Source organism: Struthio camelus, chromosome 7, assembly GCF_040807025.1.
Source record: "Struthio camelus isolate bStrCam1 chromosome 7, bStrCam1.hap1, whole genome shotgun sequence".
NCBI classification, from domain to species: Eukaryota; Metazoa; Chordata; class Aves; order Struthioniformes; family Struthionidae; genus Struthio; species Struthio camelus.
The window spans coordinates 40,651,663-40,671,945 of NC_090948.1; the positions used below are offsets into that span (position 1 = coordinate 40,651,663).

General features: G+C 44.7%; 2 protein-coding genes across 6 annotated transcripts in view; one reads left to right on the forward strand and one right to left on the reverse strand.

Moving 5' to 3' along the window:
- The window catches only part of P4HA1 (prolyl 4-hydroxylase subunit alpha 1), a 42,439-nt gene extending 39,465 nt beyond the window's left edge, over positions 1-2,974 (reverse strand). The window contains exon 1 of one of the 4 annotated variants that reach the window (XM_009675426.2): positions 2,822-2,974. The gene's annotated coding sequence lies outside the window, so the exon portion shown is untranslated. Of the gene's footprint in view, positions 1-646; positions 771-2,821 lie in introns of those variants that run through there. The other 3 variants (XM_009675397.2, XM_009675416.2, XM_068951008.1) reach the window with 3 other exon arrangements.
- Positions 2,975-4,664: 1,690 nt separating this feature from the next.
- Positions 4,665-13,661, forward strand: NUDT13 (nudix hydrolase 13). Of its 2 annotated transcripts, XM_009675368.2 has the most exons (10): positions 4,702-4,876; positions 5,805-5,900; positions 6,414-6,525; positions 7,348-7,487; positions 8,141-8,248; positions 8,616-8,722; positions 9,633-9,758; positions 9,988-10,099; positions 10,778-10,932; positions 11,505-13,661. In XM_009675368.2, exons 3-10 carry the CDS (start codon positions 6,443-6,445, stop codon positions 11,697-11,699), a joined length of 1,026 nt encoding a protein of 341 aa, XP_009673663.1. In that variant the 5' UTR covers positions 4,702-4,876; positions 5,805-5,900; positions 6,414-6,442; the 3' UTR covers positions 11,700-13,661. The 2 variants fall into 2 exon arrangements, with proteins under 2 accessions (XP_009673666.1, XP_009673663.1); XM_009675371.2 differs by lacking the exon at positions 5,805-5,900 and having other exon boundaries at positions 4,665-4,876.
- Positions 13,662-20,283: the final 6,622 nt, after the last annotated feature.

The window sequence follows — 20,283 nt, forward strand, 5'->3', positions numbered from 1 at the left end:
GTGAGTTCAGTCGCGTCTTGTCCAGATGTGGACACATCTGCATCCCCACAGCTGGCTACATCACCCGTACGTGAGCGCTGCTGCGCCCGAGTAGGAAGAAGGCCAGTTTTTAGTGGAACTATCCATCAAGAATAAGCCTTCCTTTCCTCTCATCTTGGTCGTCTTCCAACAGAAATACAACTCCTACAACTGGCAGGAAACACTGGAATGATATACAAGCCTCTAGCTGAGGCATCTAGTTAAAGCCTTATTATCCAAAGAGTCCATGATATCTAGTCTGAGATTTAACAGCAGCTTCTAGAGATTTGGGGAAACCTCACACGCTGTAGCCATTCAGATCCTTCCTAGGGGGATTCACTGCTTTCCATATACTTCTTCATCAGACTTTCTTTTGCGCTTTTCAGAAAGACAGTGGGGAACTCCAACAAAAGCAAGTTTATTAGCGTGTTTAGTAGCAGGCTTGCTTGTATTTTGTCAGCATGGGGCCAAAGGCTAGGAGCTTTGCGTCAAAAGGAGCCCAGGAGTTTGACGTATACCAAGCACCCAAATCAAGGGCTTTTCCCAATGGTCGTACAATCGCCTTGCTCTACAAGCCTGTTCCTGCCCCTTATCAGTGCTTTCTGCCCCTGAGATAAACAGTACTTACTCACGTTGTCCCACCTTCCACGACTCCAGCACAGTCACTGGTGCTCCAGTCAGGATAAAACTTTGCTTGCAAGTCTCTACGCTGGTCTTGTGCATTATCGCCTGCTGTTGAACGCCGACGGCGTAAGCGGCTTCAAGCAGGCCTTGGGGGAACAATTTGTCACTTTAGCACTTTGTTAAGAAACACTTCCTATCTCTAAGGACAAGCGCAACAGGAACGCTTGTTGGGAGAGAACAACAGAAGAACAAGCGGCTTTCGGACTTTCTTTTGGATGTACAGGCGCCTATGTGTTTTCCAGTAGAAACACTGACTCCTTTGTTGCAAATACAAGCCTAACAATTCAGTTTCTTTTCTGAGCAATCCCACAGAAGTACTCTGGAGGTCCTAAACTGAAAGGATACTGGAGGAAAGGTCAACCCAGAACAAGACTAAGGCCCAAGCGGCCTAATGAGAGTGATCGCGACGGCTCACACCAAAGCTTCATCTAGCTCATATAGGTAGAAAGCTGCCCAGAGTACTATCACAGCCTCTAGCACTTTTAGCTTAGGGGTTTCCTCAGCTTTATCTGGTCTATTTAGTAACCCTCAACAGAGTTGCCTGTTGAGCATTTCTCCTGCCTCCCCCTTAGCTAAAACTGTTTGTGGGTAGAACACCTTTTACGTAAGAGCTGCACCGTCCCTTACCAGGGACGCCCCTGCTGCGCTCACTGAACCTTTTCCAGTCCTTCCATATCCTTTTAGAGACAACAGGCCGTGACCCGCAAACAGCGTTTAAGATGCAGACTAGTCATTGCAGTTAGCTCACGGTACTGCTTAACTGCTTTCAAGTATATTAACAACTTAGGCTTATCCTTCAGAAACAGATGAAGCCTCATCTGGTTTCACACAGTGCTTTCGTTTCAGCGCATGCAGACTAAACCACTGAAAAAGTGAAGTCATTACCTGCAATCAAGCAGCTGGACCCTATAATGAATTATTCTGTGTAACACAGCAAACCGCATCTTTTCTAATCATCAGCAAAGGCAGGTTGGGGGCAAGAGGCAAAAATACATACGCTGTCCCAAGGAGCTGACACGAACAAATCCTTCTAAGATGTCATTTACCTTAGATCTATCTCAGACGTGAAAACATCTTCTCCACACCCGTGCAAGAGTTAGAAGCATAGATTATAATGAGCAGGATAAAACCAGACAGCTCCTCTCTTCCAAGGTCCACCCGCCCCAAGTGTGGCAGCTGGAGAAGCCCCTTGCATACCTAATACAGGCTACAGTCTAACTTTAGAGCAAAGCCAGATTTGGTTACTTTGCATCTAAAGTTTAATAGCAGAGGGAGAGGCTACTCATTAGCCTTCTCTTTAAAGTGGGTTGTCTTTCCTTGGCCTCTCACTAAAAAAAGAATTCTTTTTCTACCAAGAAGTTTCTTGTGGCTTGACCATAAGTTTTCAGCGGGAGATGGCTAGCCATATGTATTTAAAGCAAGTAATTAACAGCTATTTTGCAAAGGTCAGCTGTTAGCAGTTCCATACATGTTTCTGCTTATTAGGGGCAGCTGGAGGGGTACAAAATAAAACGGCAAGAAAAAGCAAGGTAACCAGTATAATCATTACTAGCTTAGAGTCATGTTTTTCAACCACTTCTTTGGCTTGAAAGTCTTTTTACCAACTGCTAATATTACTAATAATGTTTAATAAACCCAATAATAAAAAAAACCTCTAGCAATGACATTTACAAGGCAGAACTAGCCAAACACTAATTATCTGAGGCAATTAGTTATAATTCATTTAAGCTAATCAGTGCAGTTTCCAAATACTTCTCTCATGAATAACATCATCTGCAAGCAAGAGAACACATATACCTACACCTTAAGTAATTTCTTCCTCTTTGCTTACCAAGTCAAAACCACTCACCAGTCCAAAACCACACCATCAAATCAACGCAAAGCCACAGCCAAATCGATACGTGTTCTCTCTTACCCACACGCCCTGTACTGTTTGGGCTTCTCCTCCACATCCTCATTTCCAGGTCCTGAAAGTTATTTAACAGCCAATTCCTTTCCATAGAGATAGAGATGAATCTCAGGTTTATTTTTATCTACTCCCTTTTTTGGATAATTTTGGTAATCTCAGCAGAAAAGGGCATGAAAAATTGAAGCAAGGGTAGCAGGAGCAAAGACTTGCCTGTTTTTGCAGCGTTCACTGTATAAGAGACCACACGTGTTGGTTCCCGCTGCTTGCGGCTTCCTTGCCTGCTACTTCTGTTTGCTCTTCCTGCATCCGAAGAGTCTTAGGGAGTCACTTCCTCTGGTGGCCTGACAAAGTTCAAATCAGGAAGCTACAGGAAGCTACTATCAGAGACGCAGCTGTATGTCCAGGCCTCTGCTTAACTCACAGGATTGCTCCTAGCGTGCAGTATAATGCCTGCAGAACAAATACAACGTACACGCTTTATGGGTGCAATTCACACAGCTCAGAGCCCAGCCTGAAAAAACTTACAAAGAGCCACCTCAGCGCCAAGGTGACAACCGACATTTGTACTCCTTAAATTAAATAATTACACGAGTAAATGTTGAGAAAGCCTCTGTCATTTTCAAAATGATCTCCCCTGCTTATGTGCTGCTGAAATATTTAACTGAGCAATGCACTACCACAAGCAGGTGTACAGACCCTTGGAAAAGACACGTGGACTCTCTCATACACGTCACGGCTTCCCACCTACCAGGTCACGGTCCCAAGAGTGACTCCAGTCTCACTTACTCTGCAGATCTCCACGCAGTGCAGAGGCCAGGCATACAGGATGAGCCTAATCTGTGATCTCCACCAGCTGCATCTAGCAGCAAAAGGCTGTGGCACTGCACTGCCTTCAGAGGAAGCTTTTGGTTGCAGCTTTATGCTCTGGCCTTTCATCCTTCACACGGATGATAGAGGTGTGCCTATAAAATGACCTAACCCTTTGGGCTGAAGAAAGTTGAGATAGTGTCCCAAAATTTAAGGTCTAAGCTACCTGGGTATCTTGGAGATACTTTGGGTATCTTCCCCGACGCTTCCCTCTAAAACCAGCTCTTGCTGCAAGATCCATTTCTGAGGGCAGTTAGGGTCAATAGCTCTGTTAGTTTAACAACAGGGTGGATATTTCCCTTGGGGATTATACTTCAATCTTTTATCTTATTAAGAGAAGATGTGTTTTCTCCATTAATCCAATTAGCCTAGTGGATTAATATGATAGGGCTTATTCTGTTTCAGGAAGCACATAAATAGCAGTCAAGCATAATTAAACTTAAGCTTGTAAGTAACACTGGTAACGAGTGCTATTTCCTTGCATATCCTGTTTATTATTTTTGAAAGCTATGCTCTCAAATTACGTGACATCATTTCTCCTCTAGCATGCCTTAATTCATGACCAAAAAGCAAAATGTGGTGGCCCTGAAAACACTTAGATGTTTGTAAAATTCTCTTTATGCTAAAGAGAGGCATATAGGTTCCAGCCTAGAATAAAGTGTTCAGTACTTGTTCGGTTATAAAGGTATGAAAAATATTTGTCACTACTCTGACATCTCTCTTGGCAAAGTGCACTGTCCAATCAGGGCTATTCACTTCCAAACTCAACTGCGGGCTCAGGTGCTTGCATGCTAAACAGCTCCATCAGATGGACACAACTCTTGGCATGCTTTCCTGCTCCAAGACACAAAGAGGAGTATGAATCTTAACTGTAAGCAATGCTCTTGTGTTTCAGATACAAAAAAAAAAAAAAAAAAAGAGAGAGAGAGAGAAGCTTGCAAAAAAACCCCCAAAAAGACAGGAAGAAACGGGAACAAATTCCCGCGCTCTACGAGAACGGATCGAACTGCAGCAGCATTGTTCTCTTGTTTGGCAAAATACAGCACGTGGCTTCCTTGCCGCATGAAGCAGCTGTGGAAAGTAAAGACGCTACTCTCAGGCAGCCTCACTAATGCAAGGAGTTAAGCAAACCCAAAGGGTTAAGGCAGGAGCAAGCGGCGACGCATCAGCCATCTAACTTTGGCCAGTGTTCCCCAGCAGCCTCCGCAGAACTACATTTCCCAGAGCTCCCACGGAGGGAAGCGCCACGGCAAAGTCTGCTCAAAACCGTGGGGCAGCTTCACGGGCAGCTGCTCCTCTGTGTCCCGCGGGATTTGTGCTTCCAGCTGAGGTCGACGAGGGACTTTTATAACTTTTCTTAACGCTTCTGGAGATAGCGCTCCTTCTGCACGGAGCACAGTAAGTGGGGGAAACGTGCGGGAAGTCACAGGCCTGGATCCACCTCCTGAGGGCTGTGGGACATAGATAGGATTGGCAGGGAAGGCAGGACAGTTTAGGCTAGCCTGAGATGCAAGTTTGCAATCTGTCGCCAAGTTCTTAATAATCCTTAGTAAAATCTAGCATTGTGGTTCCTATGAAGGAAGGGGTTAAACATGCATTGCATTTCACTGTTCCAGGAACAGTTTATTCCTTTTCTCCCTCTCCTGGTCACATCCTGCATGCCTTCAAGGCTGCCCATTCTGGAGCAAAGTGCAGAGCCGTTTGCAGACTCCTCCTCGAGTCAACGCTGGCTGCCGTGCTGGAGGTTTTCAACAAGCTGGGCTATATGAGAAGTGGGGGTGGAGAGATCACAGCCACGTAATCACCGCACCACAAAATTGTTTCAGACACGGTCTCTGTGACAGTTGCGGTCCTCGCCTGCGCCTGCCGGATCCGGTAGGCAGCGTGCCAAGTTCCCATTGCTGCAGCTGCAGAGCGAGCAGGGACGCCGCTCTCCCCAGCGGCTTGGCTCACGGCTCTCCCTAGGGATTTGCCTTGCTCCGGGCTCCTGGTGAAGACCACCCTCAGCTGACCCGGTGGGAAAGAGGCCTCTGGGGCAGAGATGTCAGAAGCCGCAAAACAAAGCACCAGCAGTACCTCTCTCCTCCGTGCTGCTGGCTACAGAAACTGGCTGCCCTGAAGGACAGGAGCCTCTGCTTAGGCACCACCCAGCCTGGAGAGCCATCACTGACCTTCACTGCAAGGCAAGGCTCGCAGGCTCTTCCTTACCTCTGCATACGTGTCTCTGTAAAACAAAGCAAACGTAACTTCCTTCCTAAAGGGCTTCAGAATGGCACATTCAAACTACTTGTTAAGGACTATTAATCATAGTTCATTTTTGTTTCAGAAAAATACCAGCGATAGCAGTGTTTCTGGTTATTTTTTCTGACGTCCTGAAGCTGAGTTCAAATGGCAGTCTGCTATTGCCTGAGCTGAAAACGCGGTAGGCTCCTTTGGCACAAAACATATTCCTAGTTGGAGATGATCCAATTCAGCTGCAACTGCTATCTTTCATCTAACTCATGGAGTTCTCTTCTGCAGCTGATATTTTGTCTTTCCTTCTTTTCTGGCCTCACTGCCTTTCCCACAGATCTGCTGTTTGCTGCAATAGGAGGTTCAGTTGGATTGAGACCATTACAACTGTGTAGGAAACAAATGAGAGCAACTACCTTCGCTGCTCTCTATCCCAGTGATACAGGAGTTTAGGACAGCGCTATTTGACCTGCAGCAATTTCTGTAAGACCTTCTGTGCACACTCACAGCAGGAAACAAACTGTCTTTATAAATTGCCTGAAACTGCACTATGACCCAAAGTGCTCATTTTAGAAAGCAAATGCCAGCGTTCTGCAGACTCCTTGGGAGAGGGAGATTTCTGGTAGCCCTGGGATATTGCACCGTTTAAACGAGACTCATCTTTGCAGAGCCGCTGCGTTACACTCTGTGCTTCTCTTTTTAGGCAGAGACAGCTACCCTTAGGTATTGATTATGGCTGTGATTTATCAAGCAGCGTATAGAAGAGCTTCCTCTCTCTTCTGCAGGTTACACTCTACTTATGTTAGGAAAATGAGGTAAGTTCTCCTCTAATTCTTGCCTACAGTGAAAAGACCAGAGTTTGGCACTGCGGTGTCCACTGTCACAAGCAACCCTACCTAAATCTAAGCCAGGGGTTAGTCTTGTAACAGTTCACTGGTCATACAGTAATGGTGCATGAGCTCTGCGCTGAAACTCTGTAAATTAATGCCTACGCTTGCTGTCTAAAGACCTCTTAAAACACAAGGCAGAAATGAAGTGTCGCTGCTCACCCCATGTTAAATATTACTTCAAGCAGCCTGAAAGAAGCACCTTCTGAGAGCCTTTTTCCAGCGACTGATTTTTCCTAGCTCAGGCCCCATCCACTTTGGCCCTGAGATTTCAGCTTGCTTTTTACATCCCGAGTCAGCGTGGCAGGTAGAACGTACTCTCTAATAATCCACGCAGCCTGACGGGAAGTATAGTCAACATTTGAAGTGTTCAGTAGTACGTTCGGTCAAACAGGACTTGGAGCCATCCAGAGGGGGGATATAAAAGGGAAGGTCAAGATTTCCTGCGCACAGATGATCATGTCCATAAAGCAGAGCTTGGGCATAAAAAGACTGGATGTCCAAGACTCGAGAGGCTGCCTGTGTGGTAGTAGGGAGTATTTCTTGCCTACGCAGCACCTTCATTAAGCTACAGCCCACCAATGAGTAGACTCCGCTGTATAAGACTCTGCAAGCACGTATAACGCACAAGATCTGTACCGTCTGTTCTGCCCCACTGCTTTGCCCAAAATAAATGTGTCCAAATAAGTGTGGCACATGTAATCTCAACTGGATCTTGCATTCATATTCCCAATTCTTTTCTTACTGCAGATACTTAAATGAGCTAAAAGAAGATGACAGCTTTTGCAGACAAGCCCAGACCTCAGGAACTTTCTCCCTCTTTCACAATCTCTCCCCCTTCCTGCAGAAAGCTGGGAGGAAATATTTGGTACCACAGCTAAGTGCAACAGGTAAGCAGGTGTCCAGCAAGAAACATTTCTTGGATCAGGCAGCTCAGATGATACAGGCTCCTTTGCAATAAGCAACCCTTTGTATGGGGCTTGAAAAATCTATCAAGCTGTGCAGGAACATCCCATTATTTGCAGCATGCTATTTGTTACCAACAAAAGACTATTTAGAGTTAAAGGGCTCTGCATGTGGACACAAGCTTATGCTCTGCACATACGGAGGGTATCAACATACGCCTGATCTGTTTTGAAAGGAACACTTAAACATTTGGGACCGTGTCTTCTGAAGAGAAAGGGCTGGCAGGAAAACAAACAACAAGGTCTACTGACAAACGGAGGAGGTGATCTGGCATAACCCAGAAGATTTTTTTGTGAGAAAGGTATCAGCCGGCGTAGAGGAGAAACAGCAGACAGCTGCTCCACAAGCAGTAAAGCATTTGCATCTTTAGCTTGATGTGGTGGTTGAAAGATCTAACAGTTAGGGGAAAAGCCAGACTTTTGGTCTCTATCAGCATGGAACCTCTTGCTTGGTCGCTCGCTCACACCTGCGCCCTGCCTTGAGCCAAGACTGTGAGCACCTCAAAGATGTAGAACATGATGGTTGTATACATTCATTTTCATCACAGCTTTCTCTTCCCCTTTCTCCTGCTGTTTAGAGATGAAGAGGATCCTGGAGAAATTCAGAGAGACTGAACAGTGGATAGAGAAGTCGGTGCTGATCGGCTGTTCAGACGAGCACATACCACACTTTGCCTTGGATTTAGGTTGGGATGACTCCTCTTCCATCCATGTCGGCATCACTTTTGGTTAATTGAAATGGAGATGCTGCCTAGGCAGCACGCTTAGTCCTCGCTGGGTGACATTTACTGCTAAAACACCCTCTGTCTGGTCCTCTGCTGGAGGTGTTGCAAGCGTCAAGCGTGTCAGAGCCACCGAACTGCACTCTTCTTCCTCTGCGTATTTTAGTAAAGATGGGCTGTTTGTAGGTCACTTAATATTTTGAAATGTGTTACCGCTGATGTGATGTCACTTCCATGGGAACTTCCAGAAATTGTATACCGGCACAATGAGGGGTGTAAAGTTGGGATAGTAACTGCAATTTATGACATCAGAGATTTTATTTTGTTACAGGAGCCTTGGAGAAATCAGTCATCGAGTCTGAACTCGAGGGATCGTTTACTGACATACGAAAGGCTCTCTTTGTAGTGGATGAGAAGGATTCTCCTTTGCTGGCCTCGGTATGGTTCAGGATTTTTCACTGCAGAAAGTTATGATTTCTCACATCAGCCCTTTTCCTCATCTCCCATATTCGTTTTATGATTTAGCATGTATTGTGGAAGTACCTACTGTACCTTTTCAGTGAACTGGGTACAAAACACACTATAAATTACAGCAGCTTTCTCAAATTTGCTCTCCCAAAAGGAAGATGCGATGGAAAGAGACAAGTGGCTTACAAATGACTGCAGTAATTAGCCATTTAGCATTAACCTGCTATATGTTCAGTGTGAAATATAGTAATCTTAACAGTTGCAGTAGTCACAGCAATTCCGATCCGTTCCCAGCTTAATAACTGCCAGGCACCAATTTTCTGTAATCTTCCTGGCAAACCGAATGTCAAGAAGAAACCTACAGATATTCTCTCAGAGCTGCTCTTTTAAAACTGCTCCCTTATAAGCTGTTACTCTGCAGATGTCCTATGTTTGGAAGCTCTATGAAAAGACTTGTGTGTGAAAATCAGCTGCCCTTACCCATAAGTAGAAATAGCTCATGTTTCTCTTCCTGCTGTATAATGTCTGTGGTGCGTGAGCTATATTTCAAGAAGCCAGTCAGGTTTGGAGACTGCTTAGAATAGTTCAGTTCCCATTACTCCCCCTTCTGTATCCCAGTATCGAACGAGTCTTCCCCCACCTCCCCTTAACATACTGAAATTTGGTCGCTAAAGCAAGAAGCGTGAAGTACTGCCTGCAGGATCAACCTTTTTTCAAAGCAATGCCAGAATTACATATACATTTCTGAGGCTTGCAAATGTGATCGCAGTTTATCCATGTGACTGCACGCCAGCAAGAACAGAGCAAAGTATCACTCGGGGAGACTGCCTTGACTGCCTCCCGTGTAAATTGATTTGCATTCCTCTCTTGGTATTCACAGGCCCAGGCCCTTCTCCAGTGGCATGATTCCCACCAGTATTGTAGCAAAACTGGGCAGCCCACTCACAAAAACGTAGCTGGCAGCAAGCGTGTCTGTCATGCCAGTGGAATAATTTACTATCCCCAGGTGAGCATCTGAACAGCAAGGTAAGCAACACAAGGTCTTTGCGGTGGCAAGCCAACACTCCTGGGCTGCAGGAAGGGGAATCTTAAGAAGCAGCAGGAGCGCTTTCTGTGTAGCTGGGCAATTGTTCTTCAGTGTTCATCCAGTGACCCCAAATGGCTAGGAAAAGCAACAGTCTGCACTCACTTGTTTGGTCTGAACTCCTTGCTTTGCTTTTCGATGCCTTTGATAGATGTCTCCAGTGGTCATCACCCTGGTTTCTGATGGGAGCCGGTGCCTCCTTGCACGACAGCCATCGTTTCCTCCGGGGATGTACACTGCTCTGTCAGGCTTCTGTGACCTAGGTAAGGCAGTCTCTGATCAGTGTTGTGGCCTCAAGACGTGCAGGGCTTGGGGCAGAACTGTGGGACACCAACTGCAAGCCTGTTCAGAGGAGGATGGGCACATATAAACGATATCAGGGGAAAAGGTGTTAGACCTAAGTAGATCGGCGTTGCCGTTCAGACAGAACTCAAAATAGCTCCATATATCTGAAGAGAATGGGAAAATTATGGGGTGTATCAGTTGCTCCAGTCCCTGATACTAACTGCAGATATAACACTCACCAACTGGAACCCAGGACGCTTAGTCCACTTTGTGTCTAGTGCAGACCGGCTGGAAAAACAAACAAACAAAAAAACCAGCCCCCCCCCCCCCCCCCCCCCCCAATAACAGACTACTTATTACGGGAGGGAAAATAGCTTAAAAAGGAAAACGATGAAGAGGAGCAGCGTTGTTCCGTCTATCTGCTGTACGTATACAAAACCAGCTCACCCTGGTGTCTCCCTTCAGGGCAGGTAAGCATTGTTGATGGATTCAATTCTGCATCCTGCTGACAGCAACGTTCCCAGGTCAGCACAGCCACAGATCCTGCTTGAGCAGTCAGGGCTGGAACGCCTTTGAAATGAGCGTGCCTACATTCCCTTGCCACGGTTCACAGCCCTGAGGCCAGGCTGCCCTTGCCTACCTTTGGTTGCTTCTAGGTGAAACTGTGGAGGAGGCACTCCGACGAGAGGTGGCAGAAGAGGTGGGCCTGGAGGTGGAGTCGTTCCGGTATTCAGCATCTCAGCACTGGCCATTTCCCAGCAGCTGCCTAATGATAGCGTGTCATGCATTGGTGAGGGCACAGCAGACTGAGGTGAGCAGTCCCCCTGAGGCATTTCACTATTCACCTTCCATAGTGAAGTCTCTTTCAGTCCACAGACTTTAGTTTGGAAAGTGTCAAATCCTCTCTCAATGCAGTTTTCAATCAGTTTTCTGTAAGTGAAGAGCAAGCTTAAAAACATCATCTTCTGTTGCAATGTGCCAGATTTTGCCCAGGTCACTATATGAATCCAAGCCCAGAGCCCAACACTCCTGTGTTTTTTCTTCTCTGAACTTTGCAGATGAGACTTCTGTCTACTATTAATATCACGTTTCTAGTGGGACATACAGTTTCTGCTGTGTTAATGATTGTATTCAGCCACTGGTATTGTATTGTGTAGGCCAGTGCTACAATGGCTACTTGATTTAGGGCTTTCCTAAGGAAACCAAGACCACAGAACACTGGTGATCAGCAATATCCTTTTGGCATCAACACTTAATTCAGGAGCGGATTAAACACTCTGGGCATTGCAGCCTGGGATATTTGTGGGTATAAGAATAAGCAAGGTTCTGCTGGCCACATTTAAATCTGATTTAAGCAACTGGTACTCTCTGAATTCCTTCCAGATCAGTATGAGCAGCCTGGAACTGGAGGCAGCCCGTTGGTTTGGCCTGGAAGAAATCATGGAGGTTCTCAAGAGAGACCACGAATCTTCAAAACAAGAGGATGGTAGTTTTTTACCCTGGTTCCCTCCCAAGCAGGCCATTGCTCACCATCTGATTCAGGAGTGGGTTAAGCAGCAGACTTCCTGGACAGCTTAGGCACAATGACTTAATCAAGTCTGCAATTTGACCAGAATTACAAAAGCTCAATACAAAAGATCCAAAGCTACTGAAGACAAAATCTGTGTGACAGCGGGGATGGCACTAGACTGATGGCTCTCTCACACTAAGATACGCAGACCTACGAAGCCATTTCTACCCTGATCGTCCTCAATCCCATCTACAGTGGATTACCTTTGAGATCCTCTGGCTTGCAGTGAATGTACAACAGAATTCTTAATCCCAGAGCACCAAGCACGTTGTGACCAGCTGCTCATGTTGCCCACCAGGCAACAAAACAGTGACCCCTGGCAGCTATGGCTCACCTTTCTCCATTTTACTTATCTGGAGGTCTTGGATAGATGTTTGAACCTACAGTTTTTCCAGAAAAAAACTACAGGAGTGTAGCCTTTCAGTGTTGGCATTCATATAGATTTGAAAGAACGATCAAAACAAACAAACAAACAAAACCCCCAAAAGTCGAAAAGCCACATTTGGTATGCTCTCCTTCCTTTCTTCCCCTTCCCATTAAATATTCTAGTTTCATATAAAACATTCTAATCTCTTGCAAATGCTGAATGGGTTCTTACCTTTATAATATATCTGAACAGCTAAAAACATCTCTGGAGGCACCACTTTCCCCACCACTAAGACAGAGCTTAATACTTCCATCCCAAGAAAGAGAGCACAGAGCTTTCTGGTGGTAGGGAGCAGAAGAGCAAAGCCTACATATGAGCATTTAGAAGAACCCAAATAAGAGAACGGTGAGAGGAACTGCTACAAGAACGGACTGCGTTTCTGATGGAGAACGTTCCTGGAAGGCCAACGTCTCTCACCCTGCGCCAACAGTCTGTGGCTTGCCTGGAGAGTTGGTCTTGCTTTACCAATGAAATGACATCACTTCTCTAGAGAGAGAACAACAAAGAGGCAGCCTGGGCAAGGAAAGCCAAGTCACAGAGACAGATGCCATCAGTATAGATACTTGAAGGGGAAACATGAATATATCGTTGACTGTTACCATTAGGATTCATCGGAGGAGAAGGACCTTTTGAACAATGGTAAAAATTTGGGGTCACAGCATCCGAGCAGTAAGTAGAAAGAGGGTTTTTTCACACGTCAGGCATGCTTTGTTTCCTCAGGTTAATTTTACTTTAGGAGGTGAGGGAGGGGATTCCTTCAGGCCACAGGGGCGTGTGCAAGCACCTTTCCCACCATCCCTGACTCTCAGCCAACGAAAGCCATGTGTTCGAGCATGCCTTTCATGTCTATGAACTAGATCTATCAGTCATCCTGATAAGAATGTACTCAGGTACAGACAAGGGCATTGCTTCCTCCCCTCCAGCCCAGCCAGATATACCTCATGAGCCTACATACCATCAAACTTAACTGCAACACTCCTGCATCCAGTTTTCTTTGAAATGTGTCTCACTGCCTCACTCTGTGGTAGTTCCTCCTGCTTTCTCTCCCATTGCGCCATTTTAATTCCCTTACGTTTATTTATTTATTTTTTTCTCTTCCTCTCTCATTTCCGGAATCTGCCATTCTCTTGTTTTCAGCTTCATTCCTTTCTTCCTCTTTTCTGCAGTAGAGGATTAAAGAGTTAGATACCAACCAGTATTCCTGCCTCTCATGCCCCTTCCCAGTTCTCCTTATTGCCTTCCCAACTCACCCCTACGTCTTTCGCTAACGTGACCTGAGCAACGTGCTTTCAGTGTTAGGACATCCACCTCTGTGTACTGCAGTGTTTTTCTCGGAATATCCACGCGCAATCTGCTCCCCCAGTGGCAGAGAGAGGACTAGGAAGTGAAAGGATCAAAAGGTAGTGCATGTGAGAAAGGAGGAATGGCTGTGTGACTTCTGCAGCAATTTGAGCTTTTGAGAATTTGAGCTTTTAAGAGTATGCAATTCTCTGTTGTTGTTGTTGTTGTTTAATTTACAGTAAATATATGCAGTGTTTGTCAACCAGCTGTAGTGTGACCTGATTCAACATTAGAGAAAATTCTCCTGTGTTTGACTGGAAACACCGAGTTGCTCTGCTTATTAAATAATATTTCTTAATGTTGACATGCAACATTATCAGTGGGCTCTAATTAAAAGAGAACGAATACTGAGTCACCAGCTTCTTCAGAATTGTCTCCTCTACACTGCTGACAAGGACCTGTTTTAGTAGGATGTCCCCTTGGGGTGCTGTGGCACCAAAGTGATTTTGGGACACAGCAGGTGGCAAGCTGGCCACACCGGTTGAGAGCATTACTGCTGCCCTGAGAGCTGCAGGTCCTGGCTCGTACTCTGACTACACCAGACTTTCTCTGATTTAAGTATTCACCACCTGTTTTGTTCTTGTTTGTTGTTAGAGGAAAAGCAAAGCTAATTGTCTCATTAATTTTCTTCTGTGACGCACCTTTTGAAAAACAAACCACTTAAGTCTGCGGGTTCCTTTTAATTATCGATTGAGGGGGAAAAAGAAAATATTTTCGATCTACTTTATTATTATTTTTAGGGCAAGAACAACTCCAAAGCACTACTCTCACTGAATCTTTTAAAGGGCTTCTAATTTTAAGCTGTTTTAAAAACTCCTTAATCCATACCTTTTTGACTTAGGTGTGAAACAATAACGGTGGTCTTCACTCCTCTTTGTTAACATCAGGAATAACTACAGGTAACATACCAGCTAAAAACAGGACAGAAAAAACAAGATGAGAGAGACACTGCTCTCCCTTGAATTTGCCTCAAGAATCTGGCTGAAGCCTGAGCAAAACTCACTGCTGTCAAGACAGAACACGCTTCCCAAAGGCAGGTCACCTGGAAAAAGAAACAGGCAATTCTCCAACAGATGCTCTTTCGTCAAAACGCAGGGACTGCTTACTTTCCATGTAAAAGGTATCAGACGAGGGAAAGGGACTTAGTAACACATTTCTCTCAAAAGTACAGGTATTAAAGGATTCCTCATTAGAGAGACTTGGTTTGTATAAATCACAGAAGCTCCACTGCTTTCAGAGTGTGCAGGGACTTAGACGTACAGAAAGACCTGCCACTGAAAGCCGGCCTGTGGGAACGACGCTGCCTGCGGCCCCTCGCAGTGCTACCCTGTTGTTTACGCTGTATAAGCATTACCAGTCAGCATGAGACATGGGCAGCCATAATATAATAACAGTGTCGGGATTAATCTGAGATAGCTTTTCGGAGAGAAATGCAGTCAGGTTCAGAGCAGCGTTCTGCCTACTGACCAAACGCAGCAGGGCATAAAAGTTACGTTTATCTCCAACAAGGGCCAGCGGAGGACTAAAGTAACCGAACCACATGACACAACTTGTCCATCTCTGAGTGCGGGAGCTCAGAAAAAATCTTTCTTGGAAATGGTGTGGACTGCAAATACTTGCTTCAGTGACCACATGCTCTCCCATCACCTTGGACTGCTCTGCTGATGTCCAGAAAGGTTACGTTCTCCTACCAACAGGGGTACTCGTCCATTGTGAATGGCAGGCAGTCTGACTTGGGCATTACGGGTCGAGGAGGAAGCTCTTGTGGCAAGGTATGCCTCACCTTAAAATATGCTCCGAGACACAATAGACACATGCTGAATCTAGTGTTCAGCCTGAGAAAACATGAGCAATTAATGGAATGCCCTGACAACGTGACTGTGCTAAAGCCATTTTTCAGGCAACCACAAGCAGTTCAGCTCTGGCAGCTGCACGGGCTAGGTTGTCAGAACAACTTTTAATTACACAAATATTGTTTCTGTGCCTCAGTCTGAATCATTGCTGAAATGAATTCAGCAGTCTCGGGCTCCAGTTTCCATTTTAAACTCATTCACCTTTCAACTTAGCAACAGCAGGCAAGCAGCTGCGTAAGGGAAAAAGTACTGCCAGATGTCATTCCTGGAATAGTACATATACCTGGGAATGACTGAGTACCACCACACCTGCTTCTCTTAGAAAAAGACGCTAGGTTACCACTCTGGAAATTGTGCGACTTGCTTTTTCTTCAAAACTCATCAGTGGTATTCTGTAGGCAATCAGATGCATCCACTCAGTGATGTCCAGAATCATCATCATACGGAGACACTGAAGGTGGCATCAGCTGTCTGAAATAAGAGAAAGATCGCAGGAGCAGAAACACAAAGCTGCACTGACTTCCTAACAGCAGTATTAGCACAAGAACACAAAATGCTGATAGATAATCCTTCTCCACTGGTTCTTCTTCTCGTATATGACAATATGTAGTACCTTTTACGTAAAGTATTTGCTCTAAAGCTTCACATGTAAACAAAATGTGGCTAGCAAGAGAAATAGCAGAATGATGAGGAAGAGATTTTTCAGTAAGATTTAAAGTGACTGGGAGGAAGAACGATACACAGTAAGGTCTTTCTAATGGCAGGAAACACAGAGAAGGCCCTATTGGAAGGAGCAGAGCGATTGCAAAGAGACATAAAAGAATTTACTAGTATGTCAGTGAAAGCACACAAAAAAAAGACAAGATTTGGGATAGCAACAGAAGCAAATTTACACGTCACTTATTAATAAGCTAGCAATCTCAACAGGATCTTTTAAAGAATGGGAAGCTGCAAAATCATAAATGGCAGGGAGGACACCGCAGTGTAGTGTAGGGTGCTACATAAACGTTTGTTGGACTAGGCTGCGCAACTGTTTTTCTGAAAACACCGTTGGTTGATTTGTGTGATTACAGGAACACAGCACCAGCAAAGCAAAACCCCACACAAAATTCAATAACACTGATCTCTCTGATTAGTAAGAACCTGGAGTTTTTATTAGTGAAAAAACACATCTCGACAGTCACAAGGGGTATGCAGTAATGGTCTGAGAAGATAGGGTAGTTAAAAATGACTACTGTCAGTAGCATGGAGAAGGCCAAAGTTAGGTTATATTGCTGAAAAATAAACCATGAGAAAATGAGACAAGGAAGATGCATAAAAAATGAAGGGGGTAGAAAGAACTGTAACCTCTTAAACAAGGTCTCAGCCATTAGTATTATCAGTCAAGGGGAAACAATTTCCTAACATGTTTAATCCTCTATCAACCCTGTAACTGTATGGCCTTGCAACTGCAGGTGGATTAATTAGCCTCATCAATTGGGAAAGAAGGGAAAAAAAACACAAAAGTATAGCCTGTATTTAGTTGGATTAACACCAGTGCAGCCACTGGATTTCATTGCTCCTTTTTTCCTATTACATTCAAAAAGCCATTACTGGAATTACTTGATTTTCTGCCTCCTACCTACAACAATGGTAGTAGCTTGCTTATTTTGTTTCGAATAAACTGCAATTTACCTTCACATGAGCTTTGCTCTTCGCTTCCCGTTTTTGTGTGATCCTCTGGATCCTTGCAGAATTGTATATATCCCCACGAAAGGGGTGACCTGCTTAAGCAGAGGCTCTACTCTAAACAGCAATCCCGCTCACACCGTACGCAGGAATAATGCCCAGTGTGATGTTCGTCTGCCTCCATGGAGTACTTGGCTTTTTAGCTACAGTTTTACATGAGAAACTCTGTACGCTGTTCATGGTACCTGCTTCCAGGTCACTGCACTCCACCAGACAATTTCCTAGCCTGGAAGCACAGCCAGCTTGTAGTCCTAAATCTACGTGTTTCTATCCTGTTACAACAGGACAGATTGCCTGTGCCTATAAGAATTCATACACAAGATAAGCTGAAACAAGACCGCAACAGCAGTCTCAGCATTTGCCCTGAAGTCAGACAATTTACTATTGAATTAGCTATCCACTTTCAGCACCTGGAGTCTGCTAATAGGAAACCCTCTCCCTCCTTGGGAGGTGGTAATCTTGCCGGTGGCTTAGGCACACACTTGCCACGCATCAACTAAGGTGTTGTTTTCGGCTTCAAATCCCTGACTTTTCATATTCTTGAGAAACCCGTCTTGTAAGACGCTCCCAATCTGGTTGTTCAAGCGAAGAACCACAACTGCCTTCTCAGTCATGGTGATATTTTCTTAGAGGGAATAAAATAAAGTTGAAAAATAAGTTTCCATCTTAGCCCTGCCAGAACAGAGGCTCTTACGTTCCATTCCAAAGACCTAGAAGGCAAGAGGGAGGGCAGTTGCTGCTGCCCCCACTTTGCAGCGTCCCCCGGGACCCCAAAGCGGTACAAAAGGCCTGCGCCAACCCCTGCTGCTACTGAAAACAAAATCCGATTTCTCACTTGAGTTAAACGAGCAGCTGCGCAGACCAGAAAGGAGTTATGACTCGCGCTGAAAACACTGCTAGCCCGCGAGCTACTGACTTCTGAGACGAACCGCACACGCTCTGTTAATACAGAGAAAATAAAGGCCCTCTTTCTTAGGCTCCTATCTACTCCATAAAGCTGATCGGTGGAAAGAGGCGACAGCCAAACTGTCCAGGTAGTTAGAGCAGTTTGAACAAGTTAAAGGTCTCTGCTGTCTCCTGGGACTGGTCTGGAGCTGGTGCGCGGAAGACTAAAGATCTATTGTTGTTTTTCCAACTGGAAACATCCCAGTCAACAACTACCCCATTCACAGCAGCGGCTCCAGGGGATCAAGCCACAAACAAGAAAGCTACGTTTCTGGGAAGGGTCAAAAGTTCTAGGATAAACAAGGCTGTACGAAAGGCAGATACTCAAGCGAGCAAAGTTAATAAATGTGTTGGAATGCAGTTGCAGCCACATAAATTTAGTGCATAATGGAAACTTTGACAACAAACTGTTAAAAGGGAACCACACTACGCTTGTCTACCCAATTAATACCATCAGGCTTCCTTCACTAAAAATAATCTCTTTCAAAATGAAAAGCAGAAATGCCTAGTATGGTACTTCAAAGCAGTGGAAGAGGCAACACAGAAGTGCTTATTCTTAGAGGACAAATTCTATTGCAAGTAATGCTACAGTCTAGAGGGTCTCTGCTGTGAAGCTGCTAAACAAATGTAAATAGTTGGAATAAGTACAGCCTCAGAGAAATAACAGTCTGATTGATGTAAAAGTCCCATTATCCAAGAAATAAGATCAGCTGAAGCGCCTCCAAGAAGAGCAGCTTTGTTCTGAATGTTAGCTTAGAAGTTTTCTCCGCTTACTACATTAGCGCAGTGCTTTGATCTATTCTGACCTTTCGCATAGTGGTCGCAGGCCACAGGAGAGCTCATACTTGCTTGTGTTCTTGAAACGGGAATTATTTTGGGAAAAGTGTCCAATCTCGATGTAACTACTCATCAGTGGAGAACTTTATGCAGTGTCAGTGTTAATTACCTTCCCTGTTAAAACATACACCCTTTTCAGTGTTCGAGTCTACCTGCTTTCTACCACTCACTGCTGGTGTTAGCTCTGCCTACCGGATTCGAGAACCCCTGCAATCCAGGCTTCCGCTGTAGCAGTCTGTAGACTGATCACAGTCCACTTCACCACCTCTGCAGGCCCAACTCCTTGAGCGTCTTTCTACCCTCTAGTTCTTGCTGTTCATCTCCGATCCTGTCCATCGTTTCAGTATTCTCCCTGGACTGTTGACAAAGGATCTTGCACCACGTCCACAGAAGACGAACGCAGAGGTAACACAGCCTTCACACTTTACTCCTTCCGCGTTCATTCACATATGGAATCTCCATGTTTACAGTGTTATATTGGAGCGTTCTACAGGCGTCAGTAAAGATACTCTCCGTTTGTAAAAAAACAAAAAAAAAAAACAAAAAAAAAAACAAAAGAAACCACGCCACGCCCCCAACAAATCAGGGGCCTAGACCCTAGAGAAGTCAGGAAGCCTTCAATGGAAACTGTCAAGGCTTCATGAATTCCCGTGAGAGACGTTACGCCATAGTGCTTCATCTGAAGAACTTTCTGTGCATTTGTCACACTCTGTCAGCACGGCAGCTATATACCAATACTCATCATGCAACAAATTTCCAGGTCCCACAAGGAAACAACTTTGGCTACGTTCTGCTTTGCCACTTAAAATAATGCCAACGCTTACATGCAAAAAATTAAAACAAAGACTCCAACTAAACAGACTCCCAACCTTAAGACTTAAAATAATAGTAATAAAAATAAATTAGTCTGTTCAAAATAGCTAGCTCTGCCTTCAGGATCAGCAATCATGTTTTCATTGAACACTACTGTACTGAATAAGCAAATCAAACAAACAAAACCCACCCACCAAAAAACTCAGCACTGAGCTTCTCCTCAACCAGTTAAGACATTTGATTAATTGTTGTGTGGAAGAAAAATAAAGACAACACTTGTAGAAACCTGATCCGGACCCAGCAAGTAAGTACAGCAAGAACTTTTATATATTTTATTTCAAGTTAATCTTTTTAAAGCTAAGACCTCATATCTAGAAAGAATAGTTTACTACTTCGCTTTAACGGGCTTAAAATTTTTCACTCCACATGAAAGCAATATGTTGAATGACTTCCAGTTACATTTTCACTAAAACAAAACAAAGCTGTTCAGACTGGGCTCGTATACTGCTGGCACAATACTAGCATTCAGCAATAACGGCATTCAAGAAATGCCTTATTATGAAAATGCTTTAAACTCTAAGAACTTCTGGTATTGCACTGAGGAAATTATGCATACCTTCAAAGAAAAAAAAAAACCAGCCCTTGCAA

Coding starts and splice junctions, on each gene's coding strand:
- NUDT13 (XM_009675371.2), top strand. CDS start 6,443: ATGGCTGTGATTTATCAAGCAGCGTATAGAAGAGCTTCCTCTCTCTTC. Junction 8,249..8,615: donor ACACTTTGCCTTGGATTTAG/GTTGGGATGACT, acceptor ATTTTGTTACAG/GAGCCTTGGAGAAATCAGTC. Junction 10,933..11,504: donor TGAGGGCACAGCAGACTGAG/GTGAGCAGTCCC, acceptor AATTCCTTCCAG/ATCAGTATGAGCAGCCTGGA.